Raw genomic sequence first — 26,440 nt, 5'->3', positions numbered from 1 at the left:
CTTCCATCGCGCTATCTCCTGTCCGCTCAAGTCTTTCTCTCGGCTATCCCTTCTTTTCGACAATCCGCCGATCTTCATTTGCCGATCTCCATTTGCGCTCGTACGACTTTTTGTTGTCCTCCTGTGTCCTGTGTCTTTTTTCTTCTCGTGTCTATTTATATTGTCCTCTTTGCCTTTAGTTTGTTGATTAACAGATTTACAGTCTCGTTTGGCTCAACTTCCTCCGACTCAAACACTTCACATCACACTCTAAGGCAAAGGCGACATGTCTGGCACCGACAAGAATGACACTCCTGCTTCCAATGGCATTCCCGTTTTGGATGGATCAAATTACACAAATTGGAGTTCAAGAATGTTCATCTATCTTCGCGGAAAGGACCTCTGGGACTGCTGCACCATTCCGATTGCGAATACAGCCACCGATGCGGAAAGGACAGCTTACTTAAAGGCAGGACACAAGGCCATCTCTCTGATAACATCTCGTATCAACCCTCGATGCTACAACGAAGTCGTCAACAACATCACAACTTCTGACCCCATCCTTTTGTGGAAGAAGATTGGTTCTCAGTATGCTTCTCACTCGGTCATCAATTGAGGACGAGTGTTCATGAGCTGGTCGGCAGAAGTTTACATGGGTAACCTTCAGGACTACATTGACAAGACACGTGCACATCTTCTGGATATTGACGCCGTCGGAATTGCTCTTCCCCAAGATATCATCTCCTATCTTGTTCTCGGTAAACTAATGCATGACGATAAACTCAATAAAATCATAGACAATTGCGCTTTATCTGAAGATTGCACCTCATCGCCATATCTTGTTCTGGACGCATTACAGACCTGGTTGACTCACAAAAGCACCAAGACCGACAAAGAAGCGACTGCTCTCATTTCAACCTCAGCTCCTCCGATCAGCAAGTTTCCGTTTAAAGTCATTCACTATTGTGCAAACTCCGTTCACAATCCCAAATGCACGTCTCATGTCGAATCCAAGTGCTATGAGAAATATCCCCATCTCCGTCCTCCTCCAAAAGCAAGAAATGCAAGTGCAAGTTTTGCTCACGCATCCGTTTTCGTTTCTTTCATTTCGGGGCAACCAACTGAAGACATCGTCATCGACTCAGCTGCGTCTCACCACATGCTTCGTAATTGGAATCTTTTCTCGTCCTTCACTCAGGAAAAGATTATTATCAAGACAGGCAATCCTGATTCTCCGCTCGTTGCTTGCGGATATGGAACGGCTGAGATATTCACTAACGGCCGAGTCATAAGATTGGTGGATTGTTTGCTTGTACCCACGATTTCGCAACAATTAATTTCCCTTGTCAGACTTATTGGATTGTCTATCAAGATCACAAAAAACGAGCAGTTCTTCGACATCTCTGATGATACCGGATCACTCTTCTCCGGTGACATTGTCGACAATCTTCTCCATGCCGAGTACATTCGGTGTCCCGCTGCCCTCATTCATTCAAAAGAATCAGATCATGATCTTTGGCACCATCGCCTTGGACATCCCGGCGATCAAGTCATGAAGGCCATGGGTCTTCCAATTTCAAAAGTTAACTCGTTGTGCGAGGTATGTAACTGTTCCAAGATGACTCTTGTTTCATTCCCAAGTCACTTTTCGCCTGTTCAATTTCCTCTTCAACGTCTACATATGGATCTTGTTGGACCCATTAATCCTTCTTCAATCTCTGGCTTCAAATACTTTTTAACCTTGGTGGATCAATACTCATCTTTCAAATTTGTTCGATTTTTGAAGGCGAAATCAGATGCTTTTGAAGAATTCAAGCGATTTGCAAATCTTGTTGAAAATCTTCAAAATCACAAAATCAAGGAGGTTGTTTCGGATCAAGGAGGCGAATTTGTCAATGATTGATTTAATGAATTTTTTGCTGAGAAAGGAATCCTTCAAACTTTCTCGCCTGCCGAAACCCCTGAGCTCAATGGCTTTGCTGAACGTGCGAATCGCACCATCTTGGACAAAGCAAGATGCCTCCTCCTGACCAGCAGCCTTCCGAAAACTTACTGGGCTGAAGCCGTGAATGCCGCAACTTTCATCTCAAATATGTTAGCGACCCCATCTCGTCCCTCTACTCCATATGAAATGTGGACTAAATCCCCTGCTCCTTGTCATTGGCTTAGGTCATTCGGTTGTAAAGCTTTCATCGCAGTGCCGAAGAACCACCGGTCTTGGAAATTAGGGCAGACGGGCGAAGTGGGTATTCTGATTGGTTTCAAGAATGAAGGCTCAGTGTATCGGATTCTCCGCCTGCGTGACAAGAAGCTCATCAAGACTCGTCATGTGAAGTTTGATGAATTGGTTTTTCCTAAGATCTCCAACGACTCGGTCCCTTTTTCGATGAGTGAGGAGTTGGAGGAGGGAGAATGGGCTCAAGATTCTTTCGAGGCCGAGTCGGACGATTCTTCTGTCACCGACCCTTCTGACTTGAATACTAGGAATTCTGAAGATGACGACTCTGCTCATGAGCCGCCTTCTTCTGTCATCATGCCAAGTATTGGAGCCCCATCGTCAAGTTTAATTATTGGTGATGTCTCGGCCGAAAATATTCTTTCTTCTCGAAGAGAGCGCCGTCCTCGAGTTTTTGTCACGGTTCTGGATGACAACATTCCAAATCACTATGATCAGGCGGTGAATGGAAGGGAATCGGGGGGGTGGATTGAAGCGGTTAAGACGGAGTTGGAGGCGATGCGACGTCTGAAGGTGTGGGATGTAGTTGATTTACTCCCTTCTGTGAAGACTGTGGGCACGACTTGGGTGTTTCGAAAGAAGGTTGATGGCGGTGGTGTAATCTTTAAAGCACAATTGTGTGCGCAGGGATTCTCTCAAATTCACGGGGTTGATTTTTCAAAAACGTTTGCGCCGACTGGTCGACTTAACTCTCTCAGAGCGCTGATTTCTCACGCGGCGGCTCATGGACTTCAGTTTCATCAGCTGGATGTCAAGACAGCCTTCTTGAATGCTGATCTCGATGAGGAAGTCTTCTTGGCCATTCCGCAAGGTGTTGACTTAGACAAGAAAAACAAATGCCTCAAACTCAACAAAGCTATTTACGGTCTGAAGCAAGCTCCTTTGGCTTGGTACAATCGGCTGTCTTGCTGGCTCGTCTCTGTTGGATTCAAGATTGCTGTCTCGGACCCGTGTGTGTTCTACAGGTTGGGCAATGAGCCTGTCTGGGTATTCGTTCATGTGGATGATCTCGCAGTTTTTGGGAAGAATGTAGTTCCCTTCAAAGATCAAATAAAAGGAGAATTCGATATGAAAGATATGGGCCAAGCCGACTTGATGCTTGGTATAAAAATTCTTCATGAACCCGAGGCGATTGTTCTCTCTCAGCTTCACTACGTTAATTCGGTTCTTGATCTTTATGGCATGGCAAACTGTCGAACTGTTTCGACTCCTCTGGTTCCGAATCTTCACCTGGACAAGGCTTCGACTGAAGAGCAAGACAGATTCAAGTCGCTTGGTGTGAACTATCGCAGCGCGGTTGGTGCGCTCAGCTACTTGTCAACAGCGACTCGCCCGGACATTTCATACGCGGTCAGCTCGTTGGCACAGTTCCTGGAGGCTCCTGGCATCACTCATTGGGAGGCCTTCACTCATGTGTTGTGCTATCTTTCTGGTACGGCGGACAATGCTCTAGTCTACCAACGTAATGCTCCGGACCCGCTGAAAGGCTATACCGATGCTGATTGGGGGAATTGTCTAGTCACTCGAAGGTCAATTACCGGGTACTTGTCTCAGCTAAATGGTAATCTTGTTTCTTGGCAAACGAAGAAACAGCCGGTGGTCTCCCTTTCATCCTGCGAAGCGGAGTATAGGGCTCTCACCGATTTCTCCTGCGAGCTTCTTTGGCTTCGGCAGTTCCTTGATGAAGTAAAAATCGCATCCTCGGCTGATCCGACTGTCGTCCATGAGGACAACCAAGGTTGCATTGCGGTGGCGAATTTTGAGGCGAATACCAATGCAAAAAGAATGAAACATGTCGAAATTCAGTTACATTTCATTCGCGATGTGATTAAAGACGCGAAAATTTTTCTCAAGTACACGCCTACCAATCTGATGCTTGCCGACTTCCTCACTAAATCAGTTCCCCGACCAGCGCTAGTCAAGTCTCTTGAGAAATTAGGCCTCTTTCGTCTAGAGGGAAGGGGGGGTGTTGATATTCCTGTGACATCCCTCTAGGACTCTAGCGGTCTCACTTCTTCTGATGACATCATTGATAAGCTCGGTCCTCAATGACATCACACTCGACGCTCGGATCTCTTAAAATACTCCAGCAAGATTCTCCGCTCGAACCTCTCCGCCTTCGACCCTCAAATATATAAACCCTTCTTTCCGTCACCATTGCTTCCTTCCCTCGGGGAACCTGCAGCATCACATTCTGCCTATTATCATAAAGCTTATTCTTTCTTATATAAGCTGTTCCTCCACTTTCAACATCATCATTGGTCGACATCATCATCACTTTATCTCCTGCGTTATTGCATTGCGCTATCTCCTGTCCGCTCAAGACTTTCTCTCGGCTATCCCTTCCATCGCGCTATCTCCTGTCCGCTCAAGTCTTTCTCTCGGCTATCCCTTCTTTTCGACAATCCGCCGATCTTCATTTGCCGATCTCCATTTGCGCTCGTACGACTTTTTGTTGTCCTCCTGTGTCCTGTGTCTTTTTTCTTCTCGTGTCTATTTATATTGTCCTCTTTGCCTTTAGTTTGTTAATTGATTAACATTATTGTGAAGCCAACCCTACCAGGAACATGTGGAATGGCTGATTTTTCATCAACCTTCTCTCAATAGGGGCCTTCAATATTGAATTTGAAAAAAAATTGAAGGTAAATTTGAGCTTTATCAACAAAATTGTAAAATTTTGGTAAGATGCCCATGAGGAGGTGTTTTAGGTCAATCAGTGCAAGCAATCAATTTTACAAAAATGTTCATAAAGACCTTAAATAAAGAACTTAAAATTTATCCTAAAGTTTTGCAAATTTCAATTGTGAACCCCCCTAATTGCTCATCTGGTTCAAATTTGAAAAAAAAAAATTAACACAATGCTCAAAGAGCAGAGAAAAACTTCCTCTTGCATATGCATCTCTTGCAGATTGCCATTCACACCCCTTAAATCAGCCCAGGATTTATTACTTTCAAGTTTTTAGTGTTGTTGTTTAAGATTCAGAGCTTCGCAGCAGTAATTCCTCCAGAGTCTACTGTGAGTTTCTTCCACAGGCGGATGATTAGAATAGCTTGCCATGTGGTAAGCCAAATGATCTTTCTGTCTGTGTAATCCCATTGCTGATTATCATTTATCTGAACAGCAAGGAACAAAAATTGCAAATGAGAAGGGAGACATCACCAATACAACAAGTTTTTTTGTTTGGAACCAAATCAGCTGTGTTTTTTATGTTGCAGTTGTGAGCTAATTAGACCATTGATTTTGGTTAGTTTGTTTGGGACAAGGGGCATGCACCCAGACTATCACCTCATTCTTGGCCCCAATATCAAGGGTGGAGGTGGCCTTATCAAAGATGAGCTGCTTAGGCGAGCATTTGTAGACCGGGGGGGAGAGCAGGACATATGTTGTTCCGGAGATGGGCAGGTTGCTTGGGTTTGTGTTGAATTTCTGTCTTTCCACTCATCCCTAAAACCCCTTCACTTTCTCCTCACACCATCTCCACCTATTATATCCTCCTCTATGTGCATGTTTTCAGATCAAAGATATCCAACACTTATGAGTCCACATATTATGGTCTGCTTGTATTTAGTGGTCATGTTTGCCCACCGTACTAGCCTTGTTGACTTTGTTCCTTGCCTAGATTAGTTTGTCAAACTTTCCCAAATCCCTCTTATCCTCTTGTGTGCGCACTCTCTGCTGGGGATATTGATGTACCTTTTAACATGCTACAATGAGTTGAGAAGTTTCTTATTCATTATCATTTTTTATTCATTTTATTCTCACCCACAAGTTGATGTCATGTACATAGTCTATATAACCATAGCCTAGTCCAGAGCAATCAAATCATCGGTTCTCTCCCTCTTTTTCCGCCCTTGAGCCGATCCAGTGAGAAAATCCTCTTCTCACTGTCCAGCATATTCTTGCCGCATCTCAGCCCCCTTTTTGGGTTCTCCAGTCCAAAACTTAACAGTTTGCGTCCACTTTGCTCACGGGCTTGTGGCAACATCAATACTTTTGCTTATACAAATTTGCAGTTTTTCACGTTAGATAGATGAAGGTTGGATAGGTACCCCAGTGGTCAGTCAAAGGGATATTGTATCCAGCAGCTTGTTTGAGCTTGGCGGTGTTGTGGAGCGTGTCCAGAAACTGTCTCCCACTGCCAGCCCTTGACCATTTCAGGTGCGGTTGGGTAATTTTTTGCGGCCGCAGATGCGACCAGCCAGCTCCCACCACTCAGACTAGTAATATATGTTGACAAATTACAATGAATAAACACCCCGGAGGCTAGAGCTGGACCTGGAATCACTGAAATGGAGAAAAGAAAAATGAGCGCAAGGAACTATGGATGTTTTTGTGAAGTACGCGTAGCATGATACCCACAACGCTTGCAAGACTCCCGCAGTGTATAGCAAAGCGCGTAGCGCACCGCCAGAATGAGCAATTTCAAATACAGGCCAAGCTTGCTGATTTTTGGATAGCAAAGAAGTGAACTGGTAGCGGGTCCCTTTTGGCTGACGAGGGCAGAAACAGGGGGTGGCAGATGTGACGACGGAGTGTCCACCAGGGGAGAATTTGACGCACTCTCCAGAGAGTGCCAGAGTTTAATTTTATGTTTTTCTGGGTTTGATGTGAGTCTGTTGTGGATTAGGAAATGATTGATAAATTCTTCAGAAGTCAATGGGAAGTGTGTCAGAAGTAATGCCAAATTATCACAGGACCTTGTTCAATGTTGTATAGAACCACTTAATTTTCTAAGTATAACTTAATTACAATCTGTCATGAAATCATAGTTAATCAATGCCCAACTATTACTCATTTATGGTGAATTTCTGTTGATCAATTTCTCTATGTCAAAGGGGTTCCAAACAACGTAAATGTGACCTGCGGGGGCTTTCATGGCTTTCTGACCAGTTTTTACTTGTAATGGAGTTGTGAAAGGCGCCTCCAGTGATCTGTCACCCTAATTTACGCGTGTACACGAAGGTGACATTGGCAAAGTGGAAAACAACTCACATGCAAGTGCATGGAGACATTGGAAAACAAACAAACACAAAAACAACTCACAAGCTTATATATGTTAAGAAGCCAGGATGTCTATCTGAAATCTGTGACCACGCACCTCCAAGCTTGACTTGACTCATATTTTCACCCTACTTTCATCCTTTTTTGGCTCAATTCTAGATGATACCGGCCTTCTTTAGGGAAATATGCCAATTCAGATGGGCCTTTCACATCATTCTAACAGGGATGTACATGTTGTTGATCTGCGGGAGGCCCAACCTGCAATTTGTAACAAACTTACACACGCGCACATGACAGTTACATTAGAAAAGTGAAAAAAATTACCACCTTCATGCACATATAAATAATATGAATTGAAACCCAATCATTCATCTTAATTACCAAACACTTCAAATGGAATTATGCTTTGATTGTGGCCATTGTGTCTTAGTGTTTTCATTGGCATTCCAGTTTTTTTCCAGTTGATTTCTGCATGACTTCTGGATGGTTTATGCCTGAATACAGGATCAGTTTCAAATCATTTGTGGATTAGTTCCAGAATTTTTCATTAATTCCTGCACTACTTTCATCAAAGGCATCCAGCACAGTTGCGGAAAAAGGGTACAGTATGGCACTCTCTGGAGAGTGCGTCAAAATCTCCCCTGGTGGTCTTGGCATGCTTGCAACTGGTTCAGGTTACATAGCTGGTGGTATGTAGAGGGAGGTGTGGGGTTTTTTTGAAGTGGTGGTAGAAACCAAAGGCGCTGAAAGATGACAAGTTGTGGAGGATGCAACAGTGGTCGCCAGGCTAGTGTGGTAGAGTTGCATAGAAAGCACAACCAGATGAAGCGTTGCGGATGATGTAGCAGTGGTTGCCAGGCTGGAGCAGTTGTGTAGATACATAGGCCGCGGCTGTGGTGTTGGTCATTGTTGAGATGATGGTGAGCGCAGCAAGCTTCAGGTGATGGCCACTGGCAGTCTATAAATAGGGGCACCTGATGAACGGTTGTTTCCTCAAGGCAAATCTCCAGGCTGGCTTCCAGCTGGGGGGTTGTCTCACCCCTGTCTGCTGTTGCACTTGCGCAGTTTGGCGGGGTGCTACTCGTGGACCCCCCTGTGCTTGCGGGCTGGGGGTTTTGCTCTCACGGATATTTTAACCCTGCTAGACAGGGATGGGCTGGCCACGGTATACCAGCTTGCTGGTGTTGGGTGGCAGGCGCTGCGGGGATTTTTCTGTTGAAATACAACTGTTGTTTGAGTTTTTTGTAATCTAATGTGGGTTCTCTTCGTTTTTTTTGCTGGTTTTTCAAAGGGGGAAACCCTTGAAAAGATAATTGACAATTATCAAAATTAATTGTTAAATAAGATAAAAGGCAGCCTTTTGGACATACAGTTATGTCTCTAAGGCTGACACAGCCAGATTGCCTTCATGTTTTTCCCCACAGCATTCAAAAAGCAAGCCTATATGCTTGTGGCTGGTCACAACTTCAGATTGCTGGCGGTGAAACTCTGCCCACCCAAAATGACCTGGATTAATTCAAAATGCCAGGACTTTTTGGACTGTAGACTATGTAGTATAGCTTTCCAGTTGTCAATGGTCAAAGTTCTTTGAAAGATGCCACACCCAGGCCGCAGTCAGACGTCACAGAGATCCTGCGCGGCAGCTCGTGAGTTTTTGGTCAAGTTTTTCCGAGCCTACTGTATTTAGATTGTTGGATGACTCACTGTAGTGCAAGGACTGCCCAAACAATGCGGGACAATTTTCCTGAAAGTCCCCGCACCACTGAGGCTGCTGCTGCCAATCGGCCAGAGCTCTGCAGGCCGTCTGTCTGTGTCACGCAGAGTAGTACGTACACTACAAGGCCTGGCTGTGACAATGTCCACATGGCACGCAGTATGGGATGTTAAAAATTGTCAGTCTTGATCAAAGGCTTTGCATAAACAAAACCTTCTCCAAGACACCAACTGGCACCCTTCCAGCTTACATAAAAAGCCCAGATAGCTTGAGGAAATTTCAGCACTTAAATGCATTGTGGTCCACAAACATTGCAAATATTGATTATTTCACAAATTGTGTCCTGGACAATCCGTTCTGGTTGCTTCTGTTTGATACTGTTGCCAGGCTAGCATTCTAGAGATGCTCTGCTCCAAGAAACTGAGCTCCATCTCGGCCATTCTTCTTCTTCAAGGCTTGTTCTGTAGGCCAATGCAAAAGGCTCAGAGCCTTTTGAGCAAACTGGAGACAGGGAGCAATGCAAATTATGGTAAGTTTTCAATCTCCATAAAAAATGTGGGACTGCCCACAGATTTGGGTATAATGACCAACCTTTAATATTTCTTTCAGAGTTGATGCAGGACAGTTACCACGGGCTATCTGGCATACCTTTAGGCAAGTCTGGCTGTCTGGTCATGATTTTATGATGAATTCTTGACAGTGAGCTGAATATCCCATCTGGGTTTTCTAGACCCAAAAAAAAGGGCCTGGGACTCAATGATTAAGTCTGTTGACCATCTGAAGAAAGACTATGGGAGGGTAAATGCAGAGGAATTTCAAGATGAATACAAGGATGTAATAGAAGTGATAGAGAAGACAATTCAACAATTATCAGACCTTCACAAGAGGATGGAGAAAATGTTTGGAAAACCAGGTATGGAAATTGGAAGTTCTCTGGACAAGCCACAAGAATTGGAAGGCTACCAGGAATCAATATTGGAGATGTTGGATAACCTTATGAGCTTCTTGAGATATCCAAAGCCAATCCATCATCTCCTGGTATTTGGAAAGAACAGTATATTGGAAACCATCAATTACATCTGCAGATACAAACTTGCCAAACCTGATATTTTGGAGAAAGTTCAGGGGAGATTTTCAAGTAAAAGGGGTTTGCTGTGGATGGCCCATACCATTGCATGTATATCTAGAACAGGAACTAAGCTCTGGACTCAACATCTTGAGTTTCCATTGGAGGAAGATCAATTGAAGCATTATCTTCATATGGATCCTATTTACAATGTATACAAAAGTTGGTATACCAATTTTTTTTCAGGAAAAAAAACACCCAATGTCAAATTTAACTGATTGAAAATGCATTGTGGAATGGAACTCATGCCTTTCTAGATCTGAAGAAAAACCAGCAAGATTTTCTTTTATTTGCTCTGCTTGTTGAGGAACACGGAATCCAAAAAGGTGATAACTTTTGGAAGGACAAACCCATCACAAAACCACTTCACAAACCAGTGTTTGAGCAGCTTCCCTTGTTGCGAAAAATCAGAAAACGTGTTGAGAGGCAATTAGAAAGTGAAGAATTGGATGAGGCAGCAAGAGACAAGTTCTTTCTAGAAGTGAAAGATGATTTGATGAAAATAATGCAGTTTTACTTCACACCAGGATACTCTTATGATGAGTATTCAAAGGAAGAATTTAGTCTGCTTTTCAAATACCGAGCTTCTACCTTACAGTTCATTAATGAAAGGATTGGTGTGAATTACATGAGCAAGTTTGAGAGAGAACTCAAGGGATACAAAGAAGGTGCTGCTAGTTTTGCAGTAAGATATCAATTCCACAACCTTCTCAAGAATAGTGTCCAATGGAAAAATAGTTTCTCTCATTTTATTCATCATGCATCAAAGTTCATGAAAAAGGGTCAAGATCATGAGGCACCTCCTCATGTGCTTGAAGAAATAGGAACAACCTATCTGACAAAGATCCGGGAAAATTATCAAGCTCAGGAACAGTTGATGACTGAGCTGGGCAGCCCAAGGCTGGAAGAACTTTTGAAGATGGAATCTTACAGATGTTTGACTAATATACATAAACAGGTTATCAATAGTTTACCAGAGATGGAAGATGGGTTGAAATTCCTGCTTAGTGATTCTAAGGGAAAGTGGTGAAGTTTTTTAATTACAGGCCTGGCACAGGTTGTTTTCTGAAGCCATTCTGAGCTACTTTAAGATGGTGTCTATCTTGAATGGTTGCTGATATATAACTTCTGAACCTTTTCCCTTGATCTTCCCCAATGCCCAGTCATCATCTTTTCTCTGATTTCTGGATGTGATGATTATATGGTGTTCTATGTTTGTATTTGAGGTTCCCACTTCCAGTCCATCTGATTGTGAGATGATCAGCTGTTGAAATAGGTAGTCCCACACCAGGATTCCCTTTGCTTCTCAGTAGAAGGAGATAGAACAAATTAGTTTTATTTGGCTCTTTCAACCTCTCTTCTTCCTTGGTTTTTTTTCCCAAACTTTATCAGGGGGTTTGGAAGTTTTTCCAGGTGTGAGTTGGATGCATTTTTGCAAGTTAGAATTGAAGTTTGTTCTTGAGCGCGAATTAGTTGCAAAAGTGGGCATTTGGTGTAATCATCATCCACAGTAACCCTGTGCGGTGTCAGTTTTAGGTGACTATTGTACCCCCTGCAAAGTATCTTACCACTGGCTGAGTTCTTAGGTTATCTGGCTTCCCCCAAGGCTTGCTTGAATGGGTTTGGTTTTGCAAGGTGTTTTTTGTTTGCCAGGCCAACTTTGAATCCCTCGGCTGATCTGGAAAATGATTTCGAAGTTGTCCTTTGAGCAGTGAGTGCTGTATGTCTAAGCAGAATGTTGTTTGTTCGAGTCTTGTGATTGAGTGTGATCAATGTGGCCAAGTCAACATTCACTCCTGCTGAAAGGAAGTTCCGTTGTCGCGGTGGCTTTGAGTGGAAAGGGGTCCCCCGGTCGGGAGTAGCGCGATATCCGAGCTCCACTCTGCACAGTCCGCCCACCACCAACTGCCACTGCCCGGCCTCAAAAGAAAATGGCAGCCCAAGAACCGCCGGCCTCGACCCCGCAAGTTCAACACGGCCCCGCCCCGGGCTCGCCGCCCCCGGCCGACCGCCGGCAGATCCGACGGCGCAAGAAGGCCAACCATCCCTCGCCCGAGCCGGCCGGCGGCAGCCCAGCGGACACCGACCCGCCGACGGCCATCCTGCTCCCGCCCGACATCCCCCTGCCGATCACCATCCAGCACCTCTTCGTCCCCCCGCAGCGGCCTCCGGGCGCATATGCCCACCAGCGCCAGGCCCACGCCGCGATATCGAAGACCACGCCGCTGTTCAGCTACTACGCCGGCGACACCGCCAGAAGGGACTCATCGCCCTCCTCCTCCGCCCCGGGCCCGGCCCCGGAGGCAGCACCCGCCGGCCTGCACCGCCCGCCAGCCGCCGTCGCGCCGGAGAGCGCCGCCGCCGACCTCAAGACCTACGAGAGCCCCGTGACGGGCGAGCTGGTCGAGTGGGCCATCGCCGAAGGCCAGGTGCTCCACGCACGCGACGGGTGGCGCACCCGGCCGATCGTCCGGGTCAAGGAGCCCTGCACGCATGCCGTCCAGTGGCACGGCCAGTGCGCCCTCTGCGGCAGCGACCTCACCATGTCCGTCCAGCCCCCTCAAACAGGAAAGACCGCAGCCTGCTGACCCTCTGCACTCCAGTGGCGACTACACCGGCATCTCAGAGACCTCCCGCGCAAGCATCCCCATGTCCCACGGCCCATCCACCCTCACCGTCTCCGTCTCGGAGGCCCAGCGACTCGAGTCGGAGACCCGGACGCGCCTGCTCAAGGCCCAGAAACTCTCGCTGATCGTCGATCTCGACCAGACCATCGTCCATGCCACCGTCGACCCCACCGTCGGCGAGTGGATGGCCGACCCCTCCAACCCGAACTGGCCCGCGCTCCAGGGCGTCAGCAGGTTCCAGCTCAACGATCCGCCCAGCCTGTCCAACGAGGGCTGCTACTACTACCTCAAACAACGGTCAGTCCCCCCGAGCCCTACAGACACCATATCCATTTCCTCCATGAAATACTAAGACGTTGAGCAATGCCCTAGTCCTGGTTTGGCAGACTTCCTACATTCCCTGGCGGATAAGTATGAGATGCACGTCTATACCATGGGGACCAGGGCATATGCGGATGCTGTCTGTAAGATTATTGATCCGACAGGCGAGATCTTCAGCGACCGGATCCTCAGTCGGGACGAAAGCGGCAGTACGTCTCCTCATCAGCATTCCCGCCCTCCCATTATTCAACTCACATTCCGCCCCCATCCACCTCAGGTATGACGCAGAAATCGATCACCAGACTCTTTCCTGTCGACACCAGCATGGTCGTCATCATCGACGACCGGGGCGACGTGTGGGAATACAGCCCCAACCTGGTCTCCGTTCTTCCCTGTAAGCCTCTGGAGCTGCATTACCACGACCAAAAACCACAGCACGACTGAATCTTGATGATCGTACTTTAGACAATTTCTTTGTGGGCATCGGGGACATCAACGGCGCCTTCCTGCCCCCCGCCCGGCCCCTCGAGCCTCCTCCCCCGACCCAGCCCGAAGCCGCGGCGCCAGCATCTGCGCCGAAGGACCCGATAGCCGTGCTGCCGGTGATGACGGTGACGGACGACGCGGGGGCCACGAGTGCGTTAGCGAAGGGCGAGCAGCCCGGCGGGGCCTCGGAAGGCGCCGCGGGTGGCGCAGGCCCGACGAGGGAGACGATCGCGGCTGTCCACGCCGGCGAGACCTCTGCAGCGCCCCCGCCATCCACCGTGCAAGCCCCGGACACCGCGAGCGCGCCGCTGCCGGCGGAGACGACGACCTCCGAAGAGCTGGCCAAGTCCGCCCGCTCCAAGCTCATCGCCGACCAGGTCTTGAGCCGGCCGCTCAAGCAGAAACAGATCGCGTTGACCCAGCACGAGCAGGCCAAGCGCAAGGCCGGCGCGGCCCATCGCCGGCGGAGCCAGCCGAGCAGCGTCGCCACCCGCGGCTCCCAGACCGGCGCCGAGTCCACCACGTCTTCCAGGGCCGTCACTCCTGTCCCCCCGATCCTCCCTTCCTCCTCCCCATCATCATCGTCGTCGTCGTCTGCCGCCTCCTCGTCGGCCGTCTGTCCCCCAGAGGACGCCGCGCCCCCCCACCTGACCTCTTCCCCTGACCCCGGCCCCCCCTCCTCCCTCCCCCTCAAACCCGCCGCCCTCGACTCAGACTCCGCCGACGACTCCGACACTAATACCGACCTCAGCTTGGACGAGTTCGACGACAATCAGCTGCTCCGCGGCCCCGAACGCCCCGTGCTCGTCGACCACGATACCGAACTCAGCAGGCTCCAGACCGTGCGCCACCTCCCTTCCTCTCTTTCTCGCCCCCTCCTTGACGCACTCTTCGCTTTTTTTTTGCATTTAGATCCTGGGCGATATCCATAGCGGGTTTTATTCCCAAGACTCGATCGAAGAGGCTGATGCTAGAGTTGAGTCTGATCTTCCGCTCTCCCTCCAAGCCCCCGCTCATGGTTATCCCCGAGATATAAAGAGAAAGAGATCTGACTGGGGGTGTGTGTTTGGGTGAACAGATGGTCATCTCGGCCATCAAGCACGACGTCTTGCACGGTACCCATCTCGCTTTCTCGAGTCTTTGGCCCATGGAAGCCGTCTCCCAACAGTTCGTCCCCCCTCCCCTTCTGTCTTCTCCCGCTACTCTTTGACATTTTTGTTCTTGATATTTTGTAGACAATATGCCTGGAAATTGGCCGAGCAGTTCGGCGCTTGCTGTTACACCCATCTGTCGCCCAAAGTCACCCATTTAGTTGCCGCCAAAGTCAGTCGGATTTCCTTTATGTCTGATCCCCTTCTCGACCCGACCAACATTAGCGGAGAAAAGTGTTGATTTGTTTAATGAGATTCTTTGTATAGCTGGGTACCTCGAAAGTTAACCAAGCATTAAGCCGACCGAACGTGGCGATAGTGGGGCCGAAATGGCTATACGACGCGGCACTACTATGGACGCGGCCAGCGGAGGCGAGGTATACGTGGCGCGTGGGGCCGCATGCGGCTTCATCGGAGCCGTCAGAACCGGGCGCAGGAGGAGGAGGAGGGGGAGGAGAGGGCGAGGGGGAGGAAGAGGGCGAGGGGGGGATACAGGAGGAGTGGGGAATGGGGGCGGCGGACTGGCAAGAAGCGACGGCGGAAGTGATGGCAGCCCTGGATGAGTCAGACGACGACGAAGACAGCCTCGACGACCGCTCCTCGGCCTCCTCCGATCTCCATCGCCCGCCCCGCAAACGCTCGCGCACGCCCTCGAACCGCGACCCCTCCAGACCGCCATCGCGGCCCTCCGACGACCCCCTCCTGCGGACGCATGGGCAGCCCGACGCCCCCGCCGCCGACTCTCCGCTCTCCAAGCGCAAACGCATCGCGCGCTCCAGATCCTCCAAACTCAAGCTCGTCGTCCCCCTCATCGACAACCCCTCCGACCCGCCCGAACAGTCTGTCCTCAACCCCGCGTCGGCTGGCTCCTGCGACCAGCCCCGCCAGGCTAACAGCCCCGACGGGCTGCTCGTCAAGCCCCTCGACCTCTCCTCCGTCGACCAACTCAGCCCCGAAGACGACGAGTTCTTGTCCGCCTTGGCGGCCGAAATGGAAGGCAACATGAACTCTTAACCTCGTCCTTTCTCATCTACCCCTCTTGCTTCTTTCTTTTGGCTTTCTTTTTTCTTCCTTAACTTATCAAATTACGTTCAGTGAATCAAATTAACCTCCAAAAACAAACATATCACACGGGTGGATGTGTGGAAGTGCTATTATATATAGACGAGAAAAAAAAACTGGAAGGCGTGCAACAGGTGGTGAGAGGAGGAATAAGTAGCAGATGGGGCTCGTTGATATGCGAGCTTCTTGGGGGACGTTTAGAGGTTCTGTCAGTGCCTATAAAAGTCCAGGAATGGACTGCTGCTGTAGATTTCAAAATGGTGCCCACGCAAGACAAGAAAGCCAAGAACGGCTATCGCCGATTCAAATCTCGCTAAAAAGCTCCTCATAGGAAGGAAGTCGGTGATCAATTGGATGGGAAAGGTTGTGCTTGGAAGCTGTTTCCTCATACCAAGATTTAAAAACTAAAGTTGAGGTTAAGAATCCCACAACGTCTGATTGATTGCCTGGGTGATTCAACCTCACTGACAAGTATTTTTGCAACGGGCTGAACAAGCGTTCTGGCGACTGCAGAGCAGGGCCCAGAATCGTTGTCCAGCCGAAGATGGGCACGGCACCGGGGCCCTTTGGGTCGAACAACAGAGTCATCAACCAGCTCATAGGCTCGCCGTATCTTTCCAGAACTTGCCTGCCCACACGCTCACATGCAACGCTGTATATGCCGGTCAGATACCCGAGGATGTGGGTGATTCTGCGGTTGAGGTACTTGGCTTTGTGTTTCTTGGAGTCGTGCCTTCCTTCAAGGCCCCGCAAGCCAACAAAACACTCCTGCAAGCCGACGCCAGAACGCGTGGCTTGGGCGTGCGCAAGCCGGACGAGGTAGTTGGGCAGCCCATCCAGAGTGATCTTCTCTCCATGATACAAATTGCAGCGGCTTGTAAAGATATATCGTTGCACTTTGTTGCCAACGTCTGTTCTGATTTCTTCAGGGATACCAAGACTTTCGCCTTTGAACCTTGATTTGATCAGATCGAACAACGATTGTCTGAGTTCTTCCATGTTGTGAGTGATCGAGGTTAGTTTGGTTTTGTCCTTAAAAACGGCGCCACTTTCCCTGTCCAACTGCCGTTTTTGAATACAAAACATCTCATAGATTGAGTTCCAGTAACTCTGAGGGTGATTGATGATGTCCAGCCCGCCCTTCTTCACATCAGAATTCTTCTGATACCAAGAGCACAGTAATGAAAGTGCCAATTCAGCCTTGTGCGTCGACTTGGTCCTGCTCCAATGCCATTCATGCAACACTAAGGACACCACTTTCTTGACACCGCCGAATTGCTTGTCGATATTTATTGCATCTTCCCATGTTCCCTCAAACCAGCCAAATAACGGAGGACCATCTTCAGTGTATTCTAAGAAAATACGCTCAAACCATTTCAACAAGTCCTCCAGCTTATCTTCTGTCTGACGGCCCAGAATCTTTTGGCTGGCCCCAGACGAAATAGAAATCCCATGAAACAAAATCAAGTTTTCCAAAATTTCTGCTATTTTAATCTTCTTGTAGCCGAGGTGTCTTGAATAGTTTATTTGCCCGCCTCTCACACCTGTTGGTTGAATCAAGAAGGTACAACATTGAGGGTTTTTGTTTTTTTTGTTCTGCCAAGTTTGGAACAGCTCAATGGATGGGCTTTTCAATTCTATCTGCTGGCAAGCCTTGGGAATCGGTAGTGTTTGCCTGTTTTTCTGTAATCCATCTTGAAATCCCAGCATAAAATGATGGATGGCTGGTGAACTACCAGTATCCCCCAGGTATGTTGATGCCCAAGCAAGCAAGTGATCCCACTTTTCATCCAAACGTTTGACTTCAAAGTCCCCCAGCTTATGATCATATGCACGTCTCAATGGTTCCAGACTTGCAGAGCTTAAAAGCTGCTGAAATGTATTTCTAGCCGGTTGGGTTTCCTTCATCAATTGGAATTCCTGAGAAAATTTTGGTGTGTTGGTCTGATCTGGTTTCTTGCGTTTCTTAGAAATCAAGAGATCTGTGACCTTTGCAGAATTATCCACTGATGATTTGCACTGAGATTCGTTAGATTGTTCTCTGTCTGCTAGTGTTTGTCAACCCCAACCAATCGATGCATTTCAGCTCATGGGATGGTGGATGCAGTTCACTTGAGTGCTGTCTTATGACTCACTGTTTAGCTCCACTTGACCTGGAAATAATGTGCTTGTCCTTGCACTGTCTTCTGGTGCATCGACTAAGGCTGAGTGGGGTGAATTTCCTTCCAATCTCCCATAATTATAATATAAGAACCCATGGCCTGTGTTCACAGACGTAAATGATCAGTTTGAATTTATAGATACTAGACCTTGAGTCAAAAGCTTTTTGCTCACCTTCTGGATGCAACTTGTTATACCATGTATCAACTTCATCTATTATACCAGAGAATAGGTTGGTTTCTGTCCTTTCAGGTTGACCCAAAAGTGGAACATCTTGTATTTCAAGACCTCCAAATTCATAAACGTTTGTCTCTGGTGGGCCAACAAACGCACTTGTTGATGGCACCAGTCTAGTGTGATATGGTGAGGGAAAGGTTCCAATGGATAAATCTAAAGAGTAAATTAGAGAAAAAGCTGTGGCAAGCAAGAAAGAATGACAAGCTGTATTCATTGTGAACACTTTGGAGGAGATTTTGTTTTTGAAGAACAATTTTTAGAGCTTTCAAGTTGGGATACACACTCCTTGGTGTCATCCAAATAATAAATATGACATGGTGTATAATGTATGAGTCATATTGCTACCTCTCTGAAAAATGTTTCAAAAAAGTAATTGCAGTTTGATGTCTTGATAAATGATATCATCAATCTATTGTTTCATGTTACAAATCTATGTATTGTTTCACACCAGACCTCCATTTTTTGATGATACACCATTTCATGTATTACTAGAGCTCAGAGTGGGTTTGATTGTGATGTCACTAAATTTGAAAAAGTGTGCAACAACAGGCGCCTCCAAGCAGAGGGATGTTTTGTTCCGCAAAAAAGTCCTCACATATAGAATTGGAAAAGGGAAAATTGTGTTGTATTGTTTTGCATTCCAACCCACACCCAATACTAAAAAGACTTGTTTTTTGTGTAAGATCAAAAAAGGAGAAAAATGACTGTAGTTGATGATGATCTTACCAGGGGCTGTTGACTCCAATGAAGTCCCCCTTGATTATGGGGTTTCACACAAAAAATCACAGTTTTAAGTGGGCACCACACAGAAGAGTACTTATCCTCAAGTCCACTGCTTCCCTAGTCCAACTGAGAGCTTCTTCCCACTCTCCCCTGTCTATATTTGAATCAAAACCCCCACAGCTTGGACCTAGAATCCTCAATGGATCCACAAATTGCACCTCATGTTCCCTTGTCCAGTCCTCATCAGTGAGGGTCTACTGGACCCTTACACCCTTACACTCTGCTCTAGCCCTGTGAGTCTCTGACCCTTGTTGACACTCAATCTTCTTCCTCTGGTATGATTTGCCCTTTGTGGTGGATGTTTGAGCATATTGCCTTCTATGATTGGAGTTTTATGGTTGATTTCTTGGGATGATTAGTCAATCACCAGGGAAGCTTGGGGGGAACTCCCCAGGGAGTGCCTTACCTTGATTGTTTTTTCATAACTTGGTGCAATGTCTACTACATCATATGTATAATCAAACATGAAATGATATCCAACTATATATGAAGTATCCATAACTCAGCTGGAACTCATATATCTGTAACTCAGTAGTAACTAAACTGGACCACAGAACACAAAGTGTCTGTAACCAAAGTTCAACTAAAGTTTAAAGCACCACTCACACACTGTTTTTACTGGAGGGTGACGTCAATCTGAATGCTGTTGGAATTATTCCAGCCTCCTGTACCCGTTGCTGTGGCCTCAACAGAATATTGGTGTGTGATTTGTCACCATATTTTCTGCTCGTACAATAGGGTGACAAATCAGACACTTTTCATACCAGAGGGGGTTTTCTGAAAAGTAAATGAGGGTAAAATTTAAGAAAAATTTAGCTGTAACTTCCCTGATGGACTATGACTTGTCACCCTATTGTACGCGCGTATGACAGGGTGACAAATCACACACCAATCACACATTTTTCAGACCAGAGTGACATTTTCAGCTGAGAAATTTATGAACTGTCTCACCCTCATGTACCCAGGCAAAATACAGTTCTCCTGCTCTTGTGAAAATACTAAACATTTTTGCACTTCTGATATTTTCTTTATCCAATTCTAGGCCGTTGCGTTTCAGGCGTGATGTATATGTGAAGAAGGCAGTTCACCCCAATGTAAAAAATATTGGAGATGCAAGAGCTACCTAATTTTGAAATGTAGAACTTAAATTAGGATTGACATGAACTTGACTTCAAGATGAATTCAACAGAGTTGAATTATAGTTCACTTCCAATGGTTACATATCACTCCAAATTAGATTGGTCTATAGTTCTTGCCCAGTAATTGAAATATTCACCCACACATTGTAAAGAATTCTGCCCCAGTTCAGACAAAATCTAACCCCAAATTCAACTGTGGCACTCCCTGGGGAGTGCCCCGAAAGCTTCCCTGGTGAATTGAATTCCTTGAAATCAAGCAATATTTTAGCGTAGTGAAGCTTAATTCCGCTAAAACTAACAGGGTTCCCTGTTAGCTGTTAGCGGAATTAAGCTAGCGCTAACCACCACAAAGCATAAACTACGCCCGCTATGCTGCGTTATGCCACTATTTAGCGGGGTTATCCGCTAAAAGGAGCATAAGTTAGCATAGTAGAAGCGTAGTGCTGCTGACAATCTGATAACGCAGTTTAGTTTAATTTAGCGTAGCAGCCCACTGTTGGCACAGGTCTTCCAACAATTTCATTGCACCCTTTTGTTGAAGAATGAAACACCAGGCAAGAGGATGCACCTTCCAACAAGTTGTACCACTTTCCTGAAATATTTGCATTGCTAAAACTCAAGAGAAGTTGCCACCGTGTTGGCGAGTTAACCCAACCCAGCCTGATTGCCCACCCGCATTGATGCCGGGCTAGCATCAGGTTAAAAAACCAAAGGTTTTATTTCAGGTTAGAAGTGGCTAAATTTAGCGACCACTAACCTGAAATCAAACCTCTGGTGGGCCAATAGCCCTCTCGGGTTTGTTGAAACAGAAGTTAACCTGGACAAATGTGTTTGTCACTAGGAGCTTAGCTAACCCCCTGACCTGAATTTTAACAGAACCAATGTGAATGATCTCATAAGGGGTATCTTGGGTTCTGATTCTTCCAATTTTCCTTCGGCTGATGAACTGAAATTGATAGAAAATCTATCAGTGTACCTACTGGGGGGCAAGGGGTGTTTGCCATGATTTAGGCTTTTGGATCAATTGCTGGGCTTTCTTGCTGGCAAAGCTATGTACCTAGCAATAGGGATGTTTAAAGTTGACTTGCATAAATACACCATAAAATCATAAAATTTTAATCCGACAAAAAGGCATCCAATCACTCAAAACAGAAATGATTCTAAAATGGTACATAAAAAACACTCAAGTGTTTTTCAAAGAATCACCTGTTTTCGCTATCATGATTGGTTTTCAATATTAAATCCATCGCGTCCTAAGGTTGGGCAGGAGGAAAAGAAATAAAGCGGGTAGAAGATAGCCAAGCTTCTGCCTCTTGGGGTAGCTTCCCTGTGCTGTGCTGTTGTCCTGGGCAGTAACTCTTTGCCTTCTCATACAAAGTACAGAAGGACTGGCTGACAGCTGCAATGATGAGACATGTAATATAGTCCTTCCTATGTTTGTTAACGTAATATCTATAACCGCACCTGAGCTTCCAAAGATCACCAGAAGAAAGAAAGAGGTAAAATTTAGAAAGCAAAATGGCTTTGATCGAGCTGATAATTTATCTATTACATGATTCACATTAATTATCCAAAATTTGTAGAAAAAACAAAACAACATAACGCGTAAAGACGCCGAAGATTTTTTTTTTTTTGCAATTTGATCAGCTCGTGAATCTACCTAGGCGAAAAATTATCTAGGATGGGCACAGCAGGCGATCGGATGGTATCTTGACCGTTGTTACCAGGGCGAACTTTTGTAAACCTCGGTGACACAAGGATATCTTCGTCGAAATCTGTGAAAACAACCTGGTCCACCTGAATGCTGACACCTTCACCAGGACCAGGCCACTCCCTAGTTTTTGATTTGAGAAAGTTCTGTAAATGGAAATACCCGTTTGCATTAGTTGCGAGTTGGGTGGATATGAAAACGGGTGGGCAATTGATCTGAAGGTTGAATGCCTCGAGCTACGCGGCATCCCGGCAAATCACTGACCATTCGGAATGATCTTGAAAGACTCTTGTTAGCATCCTCGGCGAAAGCTTTGGCGAAGTCAAAACGCGAATTCAAGGTTACCAGCTTTATTGAGGAAGAATAAGACAAGCTCAATTTAACGACGATTGATTGAATGTTTTAATGTTCGAATCAGTTGACCCACGATTGAAAGAAGATAAAGTTGCGCCGAGATAAGCCTGAGGTGGCGTAGAATGATAGGCCTGTCTACCATCAGAACCACTTGATCATAGAATTGGGAGCAGGCAAAACGGTCCGTACGTCAAGCAATATAGAATTCCCAGTTCCCTCTGGGCTCCTAGAAGGCCGATCGATACAATAGCTAACGCCGTGGTCAAAAAACTGGATGGCCATGTCAGGTATATGTATGAGAGAGCGTGAAAAAAGTGAATACTTACCTAGTTTGGAAAGACAAAAGCATAATCCGTTTGATTATGCTGTTTAACACGGAATGTATTGTCAGTTTGAACCTCTGGAGGGGATCTTGATTCAAAAACACTCAACGATTTGGTCTTGATATAATGAGTCTTTTGCTTTCCCAAAAAGTATAACAGGGAACCGGTGATGAGGATATCGCCAGAAATCTGTTGAATCAGAAAATAATGCGCGGGTTGAATGATTGAGCCTCATGAGTAATATAATGCCTTCACAATGTGTGCCTACCGTTGTACTATAGAGACTGTAGGATAGGCGGTGTGAGGACGTGGCGAACTAGTCAATAATTGATGGTCTTCCTAGCTTAGGGAAATGAAGACTGAAGTGATCGATCAACTCACAACCCCAGAGGAAGCAATACAAACAGCTCCGAATAGTACTTTGCTCGGACGAACTGTATCATCGTACCGATTGCGGATGCTACATGTCCAAGAGTAAGCAGGATAGCAAGACCCGTGCCCCGCCAGTCTCGGCTTGAAAAAACATACAGTCGATAGCAGAAAAAAAGCTGAGCTAAGTTGATATTTGAGGTCAGCCGTCGAGGCGCAACGAAAATTCTGTAAAATAGAGATGAACTCGCATGTTGTGACCAGAACTCGGGACAAAAATACGTGAGCCCTATGAAATCGAAAAATCAAGTCAACTAGACAGCAAGTTGGAGGACGCGTTCATTCCGGGAGTAGCGGAGTTTTTCCCATGGATCAAGGTTGGCGTACCCAAGATGAGGGGTCACTGTGTTGAGTTTCCTCACATCATGAAATCCATCAACCGCGTAATGATAGGCGATGTACTCAAACCAGCTGTGGAATGGATGTATCAGTGACGGATGACAATGAGTCGATGAGTTGCAGACATGATAAAACTTGACGTAAATATAACTACGGACCTCGTGTGCAGCAATGAACATCCCATCACCCACAGAACCATCACTCGCATGATTGTCGAGTCCTGTGGAAATCGATATAAAACCCGGATTCCCTCACTGATAACCATTCCACCAAAGCAGGCGCTGGCATAAACCCCGGTCCTACACTCAACCGTTTCAGTCAGATGGCCACTCTTTGAAAAATGCCGATGTCTGAACTAGATAGGGCAGAAGAAGCATTCGATTGAAGCTGAGGGACGCACACAAAGCCAGGTAGTATGTACTGTACATAGCTATATCGATCGTGGATTAAGGGTATTCCTTGCTGAACCGACATTGTAGCGAAAAGGTGATGGCTTCCGGAACCTTGCTGTTGAGGAAGATTCCTGGATGTGTGAAAATTATGCGCAAAGCAAACGCTGAGTCACAAAATCCGGCCCAACATGCTGATCTTCGCAAATTCTGGATTCTTTCGCCACATAGCCTCGGGCCTCGGTACATATTTACATGAACCCAGATGTGTATCTATTTGAACGGGTTTGTACAATGTGAAGTGTGACGTACATGTCGTTTGTGTTGCATTCAACGCCTCTTGACGTTTATTGTGCAGTGACTTCTCAGTCAGTACGGAGCATAAAGTTGCAGTGCTTGCTTTCCAAGTGCCGAACCATTTTGCCTTGTGGTACTTTTCGGCGGAGAAACTTCGGCATGGGTTCTGGTAGATCCTGGCGTCCTTCTGGGTCAGCCGCGGCCCGCCACTGGCCAGGGTGACTGTACAACAGTGAAGCGCCATCGACCCGACTGCATATCCGAGACTCAAGCAGTGCCTTTGGCCACCGCTGAGTCGACACTTGTCGTCTCTCGGTTTCTTTGGCAAGAAACCTCAAGTTGTAGCGTCACGGCTGCTGCACGAGTTTGCTCAATGCATCGACCGCTGGGGCTTGCTGATGGTCCCGAACCTGAAGTGTGACGGCTCCCTGTGTACACTGCACTGGCCGCCCTCCCAATAGTCGGTGAAAAATGTGATATCTAGTCGGTGAAAAATGTGCATACTCTGCATTACTCCAAAATGTACAATAGGGTTCAACTAGGTTCAACTCTTTCACTGTTTTAGGTTTTCCCGGTGAACTAGTGGGAACTATGACTTAGCTTTGACAGTTCTGAACTTCTGCCCAAGCCACGTCACACTGACCGGCCGCCGCCCATGTTGGCTTTGGCTGGGAGGCCCGTGGCGAACGGCCAGAGCCAGCGATTACCGCACGGTACCATGAACTAAGTCAGGGGCTGCCACCGCACACTGCTCCTAAATCTGATCGGGGCTCACCTCCGCACACTGCTCCCAAATCTGGTGGGGGGTCATTTTCCACGATGAAAGCTCGAGAAAAGTTGTTTTAAAAAAAAATCAAACAGGGAGAGCTCAATCGGAGCAGCTTTGGAGCTACAACCAAGGCTGCAGGTGATCATTTACTCTGAAGTAGCTATTTTGTCTTTCCTGGTGGAACTGGTTGAAAGGATTGTAACTCATAAAACATTTCTGGGAGAGACTAGAGTAAAAGCCAAAGACCCACAACCTCTCAACAAGACGTCACACAGTGTCTGAAAGTGAGTGATGTATTGTTTGTTTCTGTCAGTATATTAGGGTTAGTAACTTCAGAACGACAAGTCTTCTACTGTGTTTGATGATGTGGGTCATCTGCAATTATACAAAGAACAAATGATGAACCCCTCTCAACCATGTTTACAAGACTTCAAAAGGCTTCTCATGAGTCGGTGGTTTGGCTTCTGTTTCCTGGATCTGGTTGTAAGCAGAACAGGTCCATTTGTATCAAAGAAAAGTTCATTCTCGAAAGCCGCTCGTAATGTGAATAAAGGAAGATTAACTCACTGTTTCTGGATCCACCTCTTCGCAATCTTCCAAGTGGCTCGTATCGTAAACACTAGGCGAGTCAGGCTTCTGCGTACTCTCATCCTCAGCGTCCTCCATAATCACGGGGTCAAAGCTATCTGCTAGTCGTTCGAGCGACGCGTCTTCAGATAAGTGACTTTCAATAAATTCACCAAGCCACGTTTTGAATGATGGAGACAGCTGCGACATCTGTATGGTGTTCGGAGTAGAAATGATGATGCGGGCTACTCCAAATGAAGACCTCCGTTGTTTGGACTTGCCTTTGTCGTCATTGCTTCTCCGGTGGATGAAGTCTAGAGGCTTGAAAAGAAATGACTTTAAGACTTCATGGATATGACTCATGAGCCTTTCCAAAGTTGTGAAACGTACCTCATCAAAACGTAATGCGTCAAGCCTGGAAGAAAGACACTTCGCATAGTACTCTGGTTCTGAAGATTCTGAATAGCGTGATGAACGACTCGCGTGATCGAAGGAGGATTCGATGACTGAGACCGAGAGTCGAATTGACATTCTGGAAGCGAGGTCAAATTCAATGCATTTTTCCTGTGACGCAGACAAATTCCCACTCGAGCGGAAGGCCGAGAAGGCGCCCGGCGCAAACGAAGGATCGGGTTCTTCGCATCGCGGCGGTGGACAAAAAAGTCTCGGCAGTGGTTGTTCAAGTTTATTATTACTGCCCAGTTGTGCCGGAGAGGAGGTGGACAGTGGGCACCGAGGTAGCGGTGGTGGTATCTGGCGAACATGAATACATTCCTCGTCGTGCTCCCGTGGATTATCGCGAAAGTTATCATCGACAAATGCTGTGGACTTGGAAGTCGTTGCACAAGGAGCATTGTATTCTTGATCTTTTGTGTCTGGATGGGAGCTTGAGTTTGGGGCCTATGAAGTCGCGTATCATCAGCCAGGTCGAAGGGAGCAAGGATGGGGAAATTCATGTGTAGGTTAGAATGTTTATCTTACTGTGCGATAAAATCCTGGTAGAACCTCGAATTCGAACAACATTGCAGCGCGCTTCGGCCAGCATCCTTGAGCATGGTTACCTCTAGAGTTCCCGTTAAAATTAATATCCAAAATGTTTTCTGACAGAAAAGGTTCGATGCCCAAAAAATTGTCATCTGCGGGCCGGCCTTTAATGTTACGAACTTTCCGCTTGATGGAGCGTACTGCAGAGACTAATCGCTGCGATGGTTTTCGAGAAAGGCTGGAATTTGACGACAT

The 26,440-nt window shown here is 46.8% G+C and overlaps 4 protein-coding genes across 4 annotated transcripts; 2 read left to right on the top strand and 2 right to left on the bottom strand.

Moving 5' to 3' along the window:
• Positions 1–11,988: 11,988 nt before the first annotated feature.
• On the top strand, positions 11,989–12,645 carry PtA15_3A507 (uncharacterized protein; the record flags this gene model as incomplete). Its single annotated transcript, XM_053167483.1, has 1 exon — positions 11,989–12,645. One exon carries the CDS (start codon positions 11,989–11,991, stop codon positions 12,643–12,645), a length of 657 nt encoding a protein of 218 aa, XP_053018695.1.
• Positions 12,646–12,706: 61 nt separating this feature from the next.
• On the top strand, positions 12,707–15,656 carry PtA15_3A506 (uncharacterized protein; the record flags this gene model as incomplete). The annotated part of the gene is made up of 8 exons (XM_053167482.1): positions 12,707–12,981; positions 13,057–13,214; positions 13,283–13,399; positions 13,471–14,333; positions 14,404–14,466; positions 14,570–14,658; positions 14,727–14,814; positions 14,910–15,656. 8 exons carry the CDS (start codon positions 12,707–12,709, stop codon positions 15,654–15,656), a joined length of 2,400 nt encoding a protein of 799 aa, XP_053018694.1.
• Positions 15,657–21,679: 6,023 nt separating this feature from the next.
• Positions 21,680–23,653, bottom strand: PtA15_3A505 (uncharacterized protein; the record flags this gene model as incomplete). Its single annotated transcript, XM_053167481.1, has 12 exons — positions 21,680–21,880; positions 21,999–22,082; positions 22,162–22,195; positions 22,278–22,358; positions 22,415–22,453; positions 22,521–22,600; positions 22,680–22,695; positions 22,793–22,964; positions 23,032–23,069; positions 23,168–23,251; positions 23,338–23,478; positions 23,580–23,653. 12 exons carry the CDS (start codon positions 23,651–23,653, stop codon positions 21,680–21,682), a joined length of 1,044 nt encoding a protein of 347 aa, XP_053018693.1.
• Positions 23,654–25,054: 1,401 nt separating this feature from the next.
• PtA15_3A504 (uncharacterized protein) lies at positions 25,055–26,440 on the bottom strand (the record flags this gene model as incomplete). The annotated part of the gene is made up of 4 exons (XM_053167480.1): positions 25,055–25,111; positions 25,202–25,522; positions 25,592–26,101; positions 26,183–26,440. 4 exons carry the CDS (start codon positions 26,438–26,440, stop codon positions 25,055–25,057), a joined length of 1,146 nt encoding a protein of 381 aa, XP_053018692.1.

This window comes from Puccinia triticina, chromosome 3A (genome assembly GCF_026914185.1).
Source record: "Puccinia triticina chromosome 3A, complete sequence".
Classification (NCBI taxonomy): domain Eukaryota; kingdom Fungi; phylum Basidiomycota; class Pucciniomycetes; order Pucciniales; family Pucciniaceae; genus Puccinia; species Puccinia triticina.
Note: the sequence above shows the minus strand (reverse complement) of the source record. Positions and strands in the feature narration are given on the sequence as shown.